Genomic DNA, 16101 nt, shown 5'->3' with positions numbered 1-16101 from the left:
ACGTTGATATCCAAATACACTATCGTATCTCTACATTAAACCACTTTTATAGTTGCTTTAAATTCATTTATTTTTTGTAATAAAGTTAATACTTGTTACGTTTCGGATTCGAATTTAAAATATTCCATAAACGATCAGTTTAGCAGTGGTTCTTAATATCGCCTTGAAAATACCGATAGTGCAACAACATTTTAAACGTTTGAGTTTTGTGTGAAATTTAATGCATTATTGAGGAAATTAAAAGAAACATGGGCATGGCTAAATTACTTCGCTTAATAATGCTCTTATGTTGACCAACACCCATGGTGCGCCAAGACAATACATAAATGTTGCAGAACTTCAACGTAAACATAAACTTTGTTATATAATAGATCCCATATTTACTATCTATAAACAATAAATGTTATTTGCATATACCTTATTAAAGTGGTCGATTTCTAGCACTAATTTGAGTGAAAAATTTGGTAGTTCTATCCCTTTAGTCTGCGAACTGTTAGTTTATGGGGTCGGAGACACCTTCTGCCACTTAGATACAATCGTGATTGGCTTGAATTCAATGCTTTTCGGGATATAAAAAGAGCAACACAACATTTAAATAATTACAAACCGATGCAGGACATTGATCAAAAGGTATAACCACAAAGGTGCTTATTTTCTGTACAAATAGACGACCGAATGTTTTAAAAAACTATAGGCGTACAATATATTTATATTTTTAACATCGATAAGTTCTTCTCGATCCACTTGCTGGCGTCCCTTGACACCACTTCTTATTGCTATATTGTATTCCAAATAAACTGTCGAGATATAAATTGATTTTAAGATCACGTCGAATTATAAATCATTCCGTTTTTGCATTGAATTAAATGAAAAATCGTAGTTTTCCCACAGCTTGCCACTCACTACTGGAACTCAAAACGTAAACACAACAGGATATATCCCGAGCTAGTTTATAATCCTTCATGGACAGCTTTCTTATACACCGATACCGAGCTGCTTCTGAAAATAACCTTTTAAACGCCTTGTTCAAGCCAAAAGTAAATCACAAAGTCCGAACGATTTTACGTTAAATTACAAAGGGAATTCGCTTTATTACCAAATCAAGTTCTATTTATTGTTTTCACATATTTAGAAGTTCCTGAAACGAAGAACAGAAGTATCGATTAGAAGCCTGCCGGGCCAAGGACGGTGCAATCGAGCGACTTACTTGGTAATGAGGCCGTCCTTCTTGGCCAGACGCACGATGCAGTCGTCGGACTCGCCCATGCGACGGATCTCACCGCAGATGGCGTAGGTCTTGGAACCGTCGGTCTGGCGGCCGGTCTCTGGGTCCACGTCGACGATGCTCAGCTGCACAGAGGCGTGATCCTTGGCGTGGATGATCCTGTTGGACGCCGAGCTGCAAGTTCAGAAGAGAAGCGGGTGAGCACTCGGCGGCACAAATGCGCGGGGAACACGTGTTTCACTTACCACTTGCGGGGCACATACAGATCAACATTCTCACCGGCGTCGTTCTCCATTTTATGGTGCTGCGAGGTGAACAAAATAATTAGGATATCATCTACCAACTTTTCGGGGCACAAACGGCCGGTTAACTCACTTTTTTGTAGAAATTTACAAATGTAGCGACCGCAATTCGACGGTGGAGGCGAAAAAGAGAAAGAAATGACAGTTGGGCGTGAAGTTGGCTGCGCTGCGGGTGGCGCGCTCTGGTGGAAGTTTTCGGTACTAATTTCAGGGGGACCAGCTCGTTGTGTTTTTAGTATTTTTTATATTATATATTTCAATTAATTCAATTATTATTATAGTTGTAATAAGTATAATAATAAGTTAAGTAAAAAATTACTCATATATGGTTTATTAGTCAGCTTTATTATTGAACATGATTCATTCTTTAGTTGGCGCCAATTTTTAAATAACCTTATACACACTACAATTAAAAATAAGCATTTGTCCATTTATATATTTAGTAATTTAACCTTAACAGTTTAGAAAATAAAACACAATAGATATCGATCGAATGGTAGTTTTGTACATCTTGTTGCGATTGTGTGTATTTTTGTTTGCCACAAACGGTCACACTTACCGAGGCCAGTTGTAGGCTACAATTTCGCGACGGGAAAATTATATTGCATATTTATTGGTGCATAAAGTAAATGCCTGAGATTCCACATAAATAATTGCACCGACTTCGGCTTTACTCATCTTTACTGTAGACAGAACGTGAGTATTGATTTTTGGCCAATGTCGGTCCAGTCGGGCATGGATTCGATGCGGGGAGCGGGCAAACTTCCTTTGACCTCGCTCGGTGTCAGCAGCGATTTTCGTCAATGGCAAGAAGGTTCCGTTATTTCAGGCACTTTTATAGCCTTACAATTCCTTCGATTTCGCGTGTGAATGTGCCGTGGGTGTGTGAATGGACGAGTGGGAGTGAGAAGGATTGTTTTCGTCGTGGTTAATACGCGCCATGTCCCGGAATTTACAGTCCACGTTGCCTATTTATAGGCGTCGCTGAGCATTCGCAATTCCAGTCGCGTGTATATTCAATGAACTTTCAACGGCGGCGTTCAACGCCTGAGGTCAGCCTTATTTGTTTGTGTATAGCTCTCGCACGGCATGATCCCTCTTATACTTATTCTCTTTAGCTTTGTGAGAGAACTGGAACTGTACAGATAGAGTAGACGAAGACATACCGTGTGTATTCTATTGTACTTACGTTCTCAAAACTTCAAGATTTCAAATCGAAGTATTTTTACAGTCCCATCATTATTTTCTTGATGGAATATTTTTAATGGAACAAAAGAAAAGATTCAAATAATGTCGGGTTGATGTTAGCCTGGTTAATTACTATTGTACATCAACATTTAAAATCGATCAAACTAGCTTTACATTACAAGAAACATTAAAGATTCTCTTTGAGATCAGCTAAATAAAATTAATTTTTAACTTCGATTTAGCCATCTCCTTCTGTCTGTCCGTTTCTACGCAAACTATGCTTTCAGTTTTAAATCTATTGGATTTAACTTTTCATTTAGTCTTCTGTATACTCTCACTACTATATAAGTCAGAATCTAAATATACTATATCTATATACTATATATCTATAAGTATATCATATAGCTGCCATCGGAAGGAGGAGAGTAAATATAAAGTCTTATTTATAATGCTATTTCATGTGTTCGCTTAGACTAAATTATGAAAAATGTTTGCACTTTGGTCAGAATTCCATAAGCCCTCGCAATTCCGATGTACAGGGTATGTGAAAAGCTGCAGCTCTCTGTAGCCGCTGTGGGATTTTGCTTTTTCAGTTGCTCGCCAACTTTGTATCGGTCCCCTTCGCGTCGTTTGCTTTTCGAAAAGCCGAGCGGCGTGACTCTTGGTTTATTGTTGTTGTTTTGCTTTTTTCTGTTGTGTTTCGGTTCCTGAGACTTCTTGAGGTGAGATCTCACAAGTGGCCAGGTTGCCTGTTGACCTTTTATTTGTGCAAATGATGATAGTTTTGCATAATGTGTTAGCTCTAAGCTGAATTCAAGCGAGAGCGAGAAGATAAAATGAAATGAGATCATGATAACGCGAGATGCTATTTATAAACTGAAACACACAATAGCGAAAATACCCCAGAACCCGTAGTAAAGCAGAAAAATTGTTAACGAAACTGAAAGTGAATCTAATCATTGGTATCGTAAAAATATCACTAATTACAACAAAAGTTAACTCATAAAATCTATAATAAATGTTCATTAGGCATTGTAGTTTTTTTTTTTTGGGAAGCCGACACTAAGTTAAAAAATGTAATTTTGTAAACGTGTAAGGTCTTGGAACAATCTTCACATTAAGTTAATTGTGTTTGTTACTTTAATATAATTTTTGTAAGATTTATAGATTGTTAAAAGCAACATGGTTCAATACTGATAAGAATTTGAAAATCTATTGATCATTAATATCCCCACAACATTTGGTAACTTCCAAGTGTCCGTCAAAACAATCTAATCAGTGGTAGGCGCCTTGTAAAATAAATGGTATGTTGGGATCCAAGAATACACACATAATTATAAAACATATCATTTTCTATACTTTAATCTTTGATTACAGTCAAATTGACTATGATAAAAAACTGTTCTTATTTTAGTTAAATCATTAAAAATATTACTAACAAAACTAACTATCAACTTTAAATATGATTCGTAAAGACGCATCAAAATAGCTCATTTAAAATCTTTACAATCCAAAAAAAGGCCGACTAAAGAAAACTGAGGAAAAACTGTAAACTCATGATGTCACTGCGGAGTGCGTGTATGCCCTAGAAAATGTTGATGAAAAGCCACATGAAAAAGGCCCAAAAACTAAAACACTTTCTAGGTCAAAAGTTGAAAGGCAAAAGGCATGATGATGCGGCTCATAAAAAAGAGAGAAAAAAAATTAAGAAAAAGTTGGAAACCAGAAAAAAATGCGCTTGCATGAAATGCAATTAATAAGGCAACGAGCAACAAAGTAAAAGCCCGCAGAAAGAAAAGAAAATGCTTCACTTTGTCTTACCTATTGCGTGTTGATAGAGCCAAGTCAGGTCCGATCTGAGGGGCCGCCGCCTGTCAATTGTCAGGGGGAGTTACCATTAACAACACAGAAATTACAGCATGCAAAAAAAACTAATAACAAAACGGGGGAAAATCATAGCAAAATGCATGATGTGCAATATTTTTCAAAAAAACTAATACTTTCTTTCAGACAAAATGGGTTTAAGTGGTAGGTTTATAGCTTAGCATATTATTAAGAAAGGCAAAGGAAAAACTTTTTTAATTGCAATAGTTTACAGCCTTGAACCAAGAAGTGCTAAGACATTCTAGGTTCATTAAAAAATAATGGCAATTTGTGAATGCAAATTGAGTTTAGTATATTATATATTTGTCGGAATGAAGGCGATGCGTACAATTGCAGTTTTATTTATTAAATATTTATAAGAGTGCCAGAAGTATGTGGTAGTTCCCAAGGATTTATTTCAATTTAAAACTGAAAAATGAGAAGAGAATTATACCTTTTTAAATAGAATAGCCTTTAAACACCTTTTCTTAGTTCGTTTTTTCCATTTAATTTTATTCCCAGGAACTCCTCCCCATGGGATGTAAACTTTCCTTTTCCTCGTCTATAATTTTTTTTGCATTCTAATTGCTGGCTTTGGGATTTGAAAACCTGTTGTAAACGCGTCGGCAACTTAATTCTAATGCAACTCGTGCCTTTTGCCTCTCCTATTTGCAGTGCTTGACTTTTGGTAACTGGTCGCTTGGACTTAAAGATTGAGTTTGGACTTGCGATGGTGCTTCCCCAGTTGGCCGTTGTAGTTGGTGCGGCTGCTGGTTTTCCCGGGATCTGATTTGGTGCCACTTGCTAGCTGGTGCTGCCTGTTGCACTATTACTGTTAGCCCCCAAGTTGTGTTGCAGTTGGAGGAGCAGCGTTACAATTTGGAAAATCGGTCAATGGAAACGGGCTTGTAAGCAGGTGCAATCGCTGTGGAGAGCCGCTACAAAATCCAGACCTAGACCAGGCCTAGAGCACAGAGCGGCGGTGCACGAGCATGTCGCTAAAGGTGAGTAAATGCTCAGGTATTGACCCATTTAAGACTGTAATTGACCCATACGGAACGGGCCTGATAGCTCTGTGATGGGAAAACGATCAGACGAATGGAGTTTGGAAAAAGCTAGCTAACAAAGTCATCTCTTTAAATGACATGTGTGTGATGGCGTAGAAATTAATTACATATTTTCAAAGACGATGTCCTAATTTCTCACATACTTACTATGTTTTGTATTTGCATTGCATCTATTGCATTGTTTGGCAATCAGATTTACCAAGTGTATATATGTCTGAAGCTTTAAAAGTGTTTCTCACCTGCTACTGACAATTGCTGCCTATAAATATCTTCGCCATCATCATCATCAGGGGGCATGATAATCATCGTAGAGGCATCATCGCCGTCGTCATCATTGTCATTATGTCATTCCGAAGTGCAGCAGCAGCATTTACATTGTTTCCCTCGCCAACTTGAGGCACGTCATGTGTTCATGTGAGGGTTTTCACTTGTCTTTGCCCCATCTTGTTGTTGTGCCTTTCAACAGGTGCTTCAGTCCCTGCATTATTGCCTCCTGCCTGGCAGACATACACACACATCTAGACCACTTAATTCGCTTCATTACCGCAAAGTTGACATTTTTACTCTGCATTTAATTTAAAATAAGTTTACCCTTTTTCCGCAAATTCTGATGGGCCTCAAGATGGGTGACCAGAGTGATTTATTGTGCGACATACACCTAGGATAATGTATTTATAGATATGTATATTTCATTATATTATTCATAGCTTTATCGACTACAAAATGATAATGGGGCTAGAGAAATACCTTAGGATTTTAAATTCTTCAAAACTGTGTCTAAAAGTATGGTACTCAATATTATAAAAAATAAAAGTAGAATACATTTGCTACTAACACTACACAGATTAGAATAAGTTGTCACACTAATCACTAAAAACTTCATTTACTAAAAAGAAGTGAATTTAATTAAAAAAGTTCATACTTTTAGACATTCTTAAGGGTTTTTAAAACTGGCAGAATATTTCTCATATCCTTAAAAAATATAATATAATCCGTAGGTAAAATCTTAAATTAAAAACGTATTTAATAACTAGAAAAGCTAGAGTATTTCGTTTTGTTTTTATTTTATTAGGCCTAACTAAGTAATTACTTCTGTAGCTTAAATTTAATTAAATTCATCTTAACAATTATTTTCTAATATAATTGCCCTACTTGTTTAAAGAAAATGAACTCACCTGAGAGGGTTAAGATACACATTTAACATTAGACCTAGGCCACAGCGAAAGTATTGAAAAAATGCATTCAATGTGCACGGCACATCCGCTGTTAAATAACTTTTTGCTGTTTGCAACTGGTATGACCCTAATTACAGTGAACAGGAAAAGTAATTTCCCCACATCGTCATCGTGTTTTTTCCTCAACAGAGGCGCCCCGGATGAGGCAACTTTTTGAGAGGGGAACGGGTGGGCCGTGGGTGTCATTATCCAAATACCTCTTTTGTTTTCATAGCTGCTGCTGCAGCTCTGAGTTGTTAATTGATTTGATTCCATCTTCTCCCCCAATGTAGAAAGAGACGCCATCGGATGTGCAGCTGCACATGGCAGCCATGAGGGGTGATGAAGTGGCTCTGCTGAGAGTTCTGGACAGCGGAAAAGTCCATGTGGACTGCAAGGATGAGGTAAGTCTAATGTTTAGGCATCTAAATGGGGTCAAAAAAGTAGTGATAAAGATCTGAGATTGAAAATACATTATAGTTTCAGTTCACTTGCTTAAATATTACTTCCTCAATGTAGTTATGTGACAAGTTATATCAACTTGGCTTTATTTACTGAACTTACACATGCAATCCGTAAAGCGTTAAACATGCGACTTGTAAATGCCGAGAGTTAATATTACGAAATATCTGTCAAAATAATATATATATATAAACTCTTAACAACGCTAAAATCGGTTAATAGTTAACACTTTGTTGGCTTAAAGTACGCACCAATTGGCAAAGAAGACGAAAAGTGCAGCAAAACGAAACCGACAGCAGACATCAGAAATAATAATTATTGAGCACATTCACCGAACACCAATATACACTTTTATTTAGAACAAATTAAATAGAAAATTGTTAAATTAATTAACACATAATTACATGACATTGCTCAATTTGTTAAATGTTTTTGTTAAAGAGAATTTTCCGTAGCTATTTCTCAACCTTTCTTTTATCTGGGAAGCGGCAGTTGCCCTATAAGATACTTAGTTTAAGTTCGAATTTTTGAGCATATTTTAATACCCCCTGAGAGTGTATGAAAAAATGAAATTAAATTTCACTTGACGCTCAGCGGAGCGTGGTCCGAAGTGCAAAGGAAAGGAAAGTGGGCTGCGGGGGCACTGTGCCAGGGTATTACATGCCGGCTGCTCTGCAAATGTCCACGGAAAGGGCACGCGGACTCGGAGTCGTCTCTACGTGACTCCCCCATTCAGCTCGGATTCAGTCCAACTGCATCGAGAGCGATTTGCAATTGTGGCGCGATTTTCGCTTGGGGGATATAATGTCTTCTATCTGTTTTCCGTCTGCTTAGTTTTTTACCGATTCCCCCCCGACGAGTCACAGACATGCATGCAAATCCACACGAAACGCTTTGGCGTTGAGTTGGTGAAACTAATCGCAATTTGCTATTCAAATCACTTGATGGTGGGTCCATTAAACAATTAAATCAAATGGGTTTTCATTTATCGCATTGGATTTATAAAACTTAAAGATTTTCCTTTTCATTTCACACAGCAAAGCATTGCATTGGATTTGTGTACCTAGGTTATTGTATTAATTCCATTTAATTTGTTTTAATGTTTCAAGATTGTTTTCAAAAGTAATCTTCAATTTAAATTCAAATGTAAAAATAATTTGTTGAATAAATGAGTACATTTCTTTTCATTTGTATACATGTACACTTTAAAAGCTAGTCTGTTATATTCCAATAGACTTCTTAATGTCGTAAAGTTAATCTTTTGACTAGAACTGTTAATAGAAATAAAAAGAAATAGACTTAGAATTTGGTATCAAAAGCCTTTTATTACACATTTTTAGATACTTTTTTTTATAGGTTTTAAAAGCACCAAATATAAAAATTGACTAATATTTGTTTTTTTTTTTATTTAAATAGACCTTTACTTTTTGATTTTTGAAGTAGAATCTTTAATTTTATTAAAAGGGGTTGAATTGTAAACGAATTAAGCTACGGTTTTCTGAAGCTTTCTTGTTTCTTTTAAATTAAAAAATATATATTTATTTATTGAAAACTTAAAACCTTTAACTTACTGTCAGTTAACCTGTTTTTCCATTGATCTATCCCTTGACAGGATGGAACGACTCCACTTATTTTGGCTGCTGCCGGAGGTCACACCTACTGCGTGATGGAGCTGCTCGATCAGGGAGCTGATCCAAATTCCCGCCGCTTGACGGGAACCACACCGCTCTTCTTTGCCGCCCAAGGCGGCCACCTGGATGTAGTGAAGATCCTGATGAAGGCCGGTGCCAGTGTGGACACACCTTCTGCCGATGGGGGAACACCACTTTTTGTGGCCGCCCAAGGTGGTCATGTGAAGATAGTTCGGGAGCTCTTGGACTGTGGAGCGAATGTGAATGCTCACATGAAGGTACATATATACATAGATAATAAATTTAAGCCTATACAATTTTTAAGTATTCACTTAATTATATTTTGCAGGACCGTGCCACACCAGTTTTCATATCCGCTCAAAATGGGCATCGCACAGTTCTGTCCCTGCTGATTCAGGCCGGTGCAGAGATCGATATCAAGCGCATCGATGGCGCCACGCCCCTTTGGATAGCTGCCCAGATGGGCCAGGATCACATATGTAAGGTGCTGCTGCAGAATGGAGCAAATGTGGACACAGTGCGCTGTGATGGTGCCACTCCGCTCTTCAAGGCCGCCCACAAGGGTCATGCGGCGGTCATCACAGTTCTGCTCAAATACCGCCCCAATCTCGGCCTGCTGCCCAACGGAGAGACGGCGCTGCATGCGGCGGCCATGTTCGGTCACATGACTGTCTGTAAGCAGCTGGTTGGAGCCGGCAGCGATGTGCTGATGAAGAACCAGGAGGGACTGACGGCCCTGCAGCTGGCGCACCAACAGAAGTACACCTCCATCTGTGATTACCTCCAGGAGCGGGTCCGGACGATGGTGGCGCGCAACACAAAGGCGATGGTCTCGTCCGGAGTTGGTTCCACAATACCGACGATGTCGGCGTAAGGGGATGTTCACGATACAGAGACCATGCCTCCCAAGTACCTTTATGCACAATACGTTGGCCTTTTTGCTTATGTTGAAACAGAAGGAGAAGCGACAGAGGGAGACAGAGTGTTTATGGCAGAGGTGACCACGTAGTGACAGCGGGGATCCCCCACAATAAATTGGGGGAAAACCAGGGATATGGATTGGCGATGAATTGGAATGACTTAGGATCGATTCTTCAGTGTCCATTAAGATTAACCACTACGCTAACTGTCAGTGAATTCAAATTGATTCATGAATCTGTGGAATATTAACGAGGGTAAAATTAACTGCTAACTAATAGATCGGTTAACTGACAGTTTTTAACGTAAATAATAATTTTTTCTGAACACATATGAAAATCATTTGACTATCGAATATGTATGAGGAATATAAACCTAACTTTAAATTTACTGCTTACTGATTGCTCTGTTAACTGACAGTTTCTACCCTTACTGATTATTTTCTCGAATAGATAAAGTTTACCCTTTCTATATGAAAGATAACCTTGAAAGGAAACAAGACTCACTGTCAAAACTGCGATTTAATATCTTATTTCGGTGCTTAAAAGCGATATGTTATTATTTAGCGATCTAACAAGTTACAAGAAAGAAAACCTATCGAATATCGAATATCGGTAATTTCAGGTTAATCCTAAAATGTACTTTATCGATTTTACAAAAGTCACCAAGGAACAATGGAGTATTTATTAAAGATATCCATATCCCCACCAGTTGTGTTGCTTGTAATCATAAACACTCAATCTCAAAACTAATTATCCAAATGAAAAAAATCCACTAGTACGAACACGTCCAAGCTAAACTAAATGGCAAACCCCATGAAAAGCAAACTATATATAAATAAATATATATATATATATATTAGATAATCGTATCATCCATATTAACAACCACTTGGAGCTTGTATTTTGAATTTAAACATTAACCATAACAATAATGTTAGCTATTATAAAGAATGTTAACATGGACCCAGAATGATAATGTTACAATGTCCCCTGTACATAACCATTAATATATATACACACACATACTAATATTTAATTATGTATATTTGAAACTATTTATAGTCCTACATTATCCCTAAGCAATTGTTGACAAGTGCTTTACGTTTAAACGCCTTTTTGTCCCTAAATTAGCTATTAATTATAGTAACACTCAATGGGTTTTGCTTATATTTTTTCTGTAAACTAGATACGACAATTAATTACTTCCTTACTTTATTACCATTTAAGTGTAGCCCACAAATTTTTGCAAGTTTAATAAAATGACACACATGATTACTGCATAGTTGTTTCCTCTTAATTTGGATGAAAAGGGACGGTAAAACCCAAACATTTTTAAAGATTTCCTATATAAGAAAATAATGGGAAAATTAAAGGCATTCATAAAAGAAAAGGGAGGGAGTATATTAGCGATTTATAAAATATGTGCCTGAAAGTATGCTACTTATTGTTTTATCTAAAATATTTGTTTTGTTGAAAAGATACACCTATTAGTGGTGTTTTATTTGTTCTATTAATTGATATTAATATTATCAATTATCAATTGATATATTTTATGGTTATATATGTTTAGGGTTTGTTAATTGGTTTCACCAAAACAATAATTGTTGTGCTTAATTCTATTCCACGATAATTATTCAATTATCTTACTCGAATAATATTCTACTTATAGCTTGATCGGATTTATTGCTTTTATTCTTTAGTTTTACCCACGAAATATTACGGTTACATATATCTCTTTAAGGATCTATATATGTATCTGTCATTTACAAAGTATTCTTTTCTTAAAACTTATATTTAAACAACTGTTTCATTATAAACCTACATTCAAACCATTTGATCCGAGCCAGTCGTCGTCTTTGCCACTCAGTCGATTGTCAAACGCATTCGGATTCAGTTCGAGCTGAACAACATATTGTCTCAGAAAGTTTTGACGTAACATAATGGTAAACAACCGGAGATTAGAGGCAAAACCAACTTGCTATTGATTCAAGTGAACTTCAAGCATTTCCAGTTGAAAGGGAAATTTTAAGTGACCTAAAATATATTGTTCCTTAAGTGAAAAGATGTCCAGCACAACTCTTTTGACCCGGTCTCTGCTTACAGAAGGTATTGTAGTTGTCATTTATAAGGAGGTTAGGATCTATAATCTAGGCTCCCACTAATATTCTGTTCTACTTGTAGCTCCTCGATCGAAAAACCGTTCCATATTCACTCTCATTGTCGGTTTGGTGGTCGGCTATTGCCTGGCGGTGCTTTTCTCGAGTGTCTCGCCCCAAGAGAGCCTGTATCCTTACTTGAGTCAGCGCCTGCGCAGCCCTGTGAGCTTACATGCTGAACAAGGACACCTCGATGGGGCGGAGGCACCTGACCACGATTCCTTTCCAGCACGATCATCCCGATGACAACACCACCGTGGCCGAGCAGCTGAAGCGGGAGGTGCGCATCCTCTGCTGGGTAATGACTAATCCCACCAACCACAAGAAGAAGGCGCGCCACGTGAAACGGACGTGGGGCAAGCGTTGCAATATCCTGCTGTTCATGAGCTCCGGCCAGGACGATGAACTGCCCACGGTGCAGCTGAATGTGGGCGAGGGCCGCGTTAACCTGTGGGCCAAGGTTAAGGAGGCGTTCAAGTACGTCTACCAGCATCACTACAACGATGCCGACTGGTTCTACAAGGCGGATGACGACACGTATGCGGTGATCGAAAATATGCGCTACATGCTCTACCCGTACAGCCCCAAGACGCCCGTGCACTTTGGCTTCAAATTCAAGCCATTTGTGTCGCAGGGCTATATGTCCGGCGGTGCTGGCTACATTCTAAGCCGGGAAGCACTGCGTCGATTTGTGGTTGAAGGGATACCCAATCCGAAGATGTGTCTGCCGGGCACTGTGGTCAACGAGGACATCGAGATTGGTCGCTGCATGGAGCATCTGAATGTGACGGCCGGCGACTCCAGGGATATGATGGGACGTGGAAGGATGTTTCCGTTTGTCCCTGAACATCATCTGATACCAGCCAAGTGGAACAAGGACTATTGGTATTGGAAGTACCTCTACTACAAGACGGATGACGTAAGATACTTTCTTCAATCTAAATCTGATCTTTAATTATTTCAATCCAATCCAATACCAATCGTACAGGGTCTTGACTGCTGCTCGGATCTGGCAATTTCCTTTCATTATGTGGCTCCAAACATGATGTATGTCCTGGACTATCTGATCTATCACCTAAAGCCATACGGCTTAATGCGATCACTGGAATCGTTGCCTGCCAAGCTAGAGGTGGGCCAATTGCTTCCTGCTCCCATTGAAAAACCGGCGGCCAGCAATGAGGACTCTGTGGATGATTATGACAGGATTTACACGACAACAACCACTGAGAAACCTAAGGAGCCCGATGCCCGGGAAATGGACTCGAAGGAAGTAGAAAAGGAAGAGTCTAAGTACAGGGAAAAGGAATTAAAAGAGGCAGACTATGAAACAGAAGAAAGGGATGAGGAAACAAAGGAAACTGACGAGGACGTGAATGAAAAGTCTGAAGAGAAGTCACGAAAAGAATAGAATAGAGCATATTAGTTATATAAAATGGTTGTATATAAGAAGATGTTAACAAAATCTAATTAATATTTCAGTCTTTTTTCATTGGCTAAAAAAATTTATCAGGTGTAGTACATACTTAGGTATAAGTTCTTATTTATATGGTCAAATTAAAAGAACTTAAATTTATACAAAAGTAAATGTTGAAGATGTATGTTAAGCAAATGTTTTCAATGGTTTTATAGTTATTTTTCAATGATCCGCTGTTATCAATGATTATCAATAAGTTAAGAGATCAGAAGAGCTTCTCTTCATAAATTACAGAAGAAAACAATCATTAAACAAACTTTCGATTTAGGAGCTGTTTCCTGTTGTGAGCCATGAGACATTTCTATATTCAACTGGAGCCAATAACATGGAGTTTCTCTTTTTGGATACACTGTTTGAATTCATATATCATATCCAGACCGAAATAAAATCCTTCGAAGGAAAACGATGCCAAGATGCAGAATGTAGGGAAATGCACGATTCTCTTTCACCCAGGATACTAGTTTATTTTGTGACGGCGGAGAGGTCAATAAGGATACTTGGTTGGGCGTTGGAGGATCTTAGAGAGGATACGGATAGGGTGTTTTGAGTGAGCCAAGTAAGACGTCTCAGCAACCTACGCGTATCCCAAGTTAAAAATTTTGATTATTCTTTGTACACCAATAAACAAAATTACTAAGTATATCTAGGTTTGTTAACAAACTATATACATACATTCATACTATACATTTTTCAATTGTTTCTCGCAGATCCTTTAGGTATGTCTACATGAAATCCAGCAACCACAAACAGGTTGTTTAGGCTGTGCTTTATAATTGGGACTATTTAAATAATAATTTTCCCTAAGGTGAATAATTCATAATTTCTTTTGATGTCATTATTTATGATTACACAATTTATTGAGCATTCTCGGAATATAGACTTGTTAAGCTTGGGAGGCTGTCGGAGAGCATACTCCACAGATCAGTACGGCAACCAAGTGATAGCATTTCCTTCCACAAACATAAACCCAAAGAGCGGATGTCATGGTATGAGTGGTGATCGCTGGTATAAATTGTGGAAACACTGGCACGGCTTCAGTCACTTCAAGATTTTCTTCGCAGTCTTATAAAATGACACGGCAGTGGATCATAGGAGCTGTTCTCTTGGGCTGCGTCCTTTTAGGCAAAGCGTGCAATATCTTCGGACAAGTGCGTTCATAAGGACCTTTGCGCAGTAAAGGCGCCTGCATTTAGCTACCGACTTAACTACCGATCATCATGTAGTGATCCTTACGTTTGCTGTGAGGAAATCAAAGTGGTAAACAAAGTGTGCTATCCGTGTTTTAGTATCATTTTTCTAATTTCTTAATTTTACCAGGACAAGAATGAATCAGCAGATGATGGGGGTGCCAAAACTGATGCTCCACAAGTCGAAGGTGGCGAGTGCGGCCTAAGCAATATTAATGGTCTTGACGCGAACGCTCGAGTATTGGCAGGACAGGCACGGGTTGGGCAATTCCCATGGACAATTGCTCTATTTAGCAACGACGAATACCTGGGTGGCGGTTCCCTAGTCGCCCCAGGAGTTGTGCTCACTGGTGCCCACTTGCTGCGCGGAAAACAAGAGGCCGATATTGTGGTCAGAGCTGGAGAGTGGGATCTATCCAATGCTAGGGAGCGGTTCCCCCATGAGGAGAGCAGAGTGCGAAAGATCGAGCGTCATGAAGAATTTGAGTACTTGACTGGAGCCAATAACTTGGCACTTCTCTTTTTGGAGACACCATTCGAAATCCAAGAGCATATCCGGACCATCTGTTTGCCCAAGGAAGAGAAGTCCTTGGAGGGAAAACGCTGCAAAGTTGCCGGTTGGGGAAGACGTTCGTACTCTGAGACGCGTCACTCGAACATCCTGAAGAATATTGAGTTGCCGTTGGTAAATTATTCCACCTGCCAGGGACAGTTGAGGAACACCAAGTTGGGGCCCAATTTTAGTCTAGCTCGTAGTTTAATTTGTGCCGGCGGCGAGGTCAATATGGATGCTTGCCTGGGCGATGGCGGATCTGCCCTGTTCTGTGCCCTCGAAGAGGATGCGGATCGCTACGAACAGGTGGGCATCGTCAACTGGGGCATTGAGTGCGGCAAAAAAGATGTCCCGGGAACCTACACGAATGTGGCAATGTTTAAGGACTGGATTGATCTAAAAATCCAGGAATCCTTGGAAAAGTAGAAGCAAATAGATAACAGGAATAGCTCAGAAACAAATCTATTAGAATTTAAATGGTCGAAATAATGCTATATATCCTAATAAATTGATGTGAATAAAATAATTCAGAATTTAACGGTTAAATGGTCGCTCGAAACAGTTTATAATTACGAATATTAATAAAAGCTAAAGTCTTCGAATTAAAGAGGATTATTAAAAAATTTGTAAATAATATTTGTATATGTATGTATTTCACTTTTTTGGAGTTTAAGAATTGTTTTGATTGGTAAAATACAACAAATAGGAATAATGGACTTAATTAAGTGTTCATTTCTCATGTGCTGTATAAAGTACATATGTTGCTTGATGTGTATTATTTATATTTTTCAATGGAATACATTTGCAATTCGTGGAATATGGTCGTTCAGAAGACGAA

General features: G+C 38.5%; 4 protein-coding genes across 6 annotated transcripts; 3 read left to right on the top strand and 1 right to left on the bottom strand.

The window, feature by feature from the left end:
* Window positions 1-1059: 1059 nt before the first annotated feature.
* Window positions 1060-1659, bottom strand: RpS21 (ribosomal protein S21). Of its 2 annotated transcripts, XM_020954772.2 has the most exons (4): window positions 1601-1659; window positions 1471-1529; window positions 1208-1399; window positions 1060-1138 (listed from the first exon to the last, which is right to left on the bottom strand). In XM_020954772.2, exons 2-4 carry the CDS (start codon window positions 1518-1520, stop codon window positions 1129-1131), a joined length of 252 nt encoding a protein of 83 aa, XP_020810431.1. In that variant the 5' UTR covers window positions 1521-1529; window positions 1601-1659; the 3' UTR covers window positions 1060-1128. The 2 variants fall into 2 exon arrangements, with proteins under 2 accessions (XP_020810431.1, XP_086688182.1); XM_086832056.1 differs by lacking the exon at window positions 1060-1138 and having other exon boundaries at window positions 1204-1399.
* Window positions 1660-1990: 331 nt separating this feature from the next.
* Window positions 1991-11173, top strand: LOC110185751 (uncharacterized). Of its 2 annotated transcripts, none has more exons than XM_020954749.2 (5): window positions 1991-2223; window positions 5254-5582; window positions 7153-7263; window positions 8934-9230; window positions 9302-11173. In XM_020954749.2, the coding sequence occupies exons 2-5, from the start codon at window positions 5571-5573 to the stop codon at window positions 9845-9847; spliced, it is 966 nt and encodes a 321-aa protein (XP_020810408.1). In that variant the 5' UTR covers window positions 1991-2223; window positions 5254-5570; the 3' UTR covers window positions 9848-11173. The 2 variants fall into 2 exon arrangements, with proteins under 2 accessions (XP_020810408.1, XP_020810409.1); XM_020954750.2 differs by lacking the exon at window positions 1991-2223 and adding an exon at window positions 3304-3437.
* Window positions 11174-11823: 650 nt separating this feature from the next.
* Window positions 11824-13517, top strand: LOC110185989 (glycoprotein-N-acetylgalactosamine 3-beta-galactosyltransferase 1). The gene is given in 4 exon segments (XM_020955016.2): window positions 11824-11999; window positions 12075-12271; window positions 12273-12968; window positions 13038-13517. Coding segments are annotated over 4 exon segments (1356 nt in total). The 5' UTR covers window positions 11824-11956; the 3' UTR covers window positions 13458-13517.
* Window positions 13518-14593: 1076 nt separating this feature from the next.
* Window positions 14594-15894, top strand: LOC110185929 (phenoloxidase-activating factor 2). The gene is given in 3 exon segments (XM_086832211.1): window positions 14594-14659; window positions 14661-14780; window positions 14841-15894. Coding segments are annotated over 3 exon segments (1035 nt in total). The 3' UTR covers window positions 15690-15894.
* The last annotated feature ends 207 nt before the right edge of the window (window positions 15895-16101 follow it).

This window comes from Drosophila serrata, unplaced genomic scaffold (genome assembly GCF_035046125.1).
Source record: "Drosophila serrata isolate PLE 108 unplaced genomic scaffold, ASM3504612v1 contig_245, whole genome shotgun sequence".
NCBI lineage: Eukaryota > Metazoa > Arthropoda > Insecta > Diptera > Drosophilidae > Drosophila > Drosophila serrata.
The sequence above is the reverse complement of the archived record's forward strand: the minus strand, read 5'-3'. Positions and strand labels throughout refer to the sequence as shown.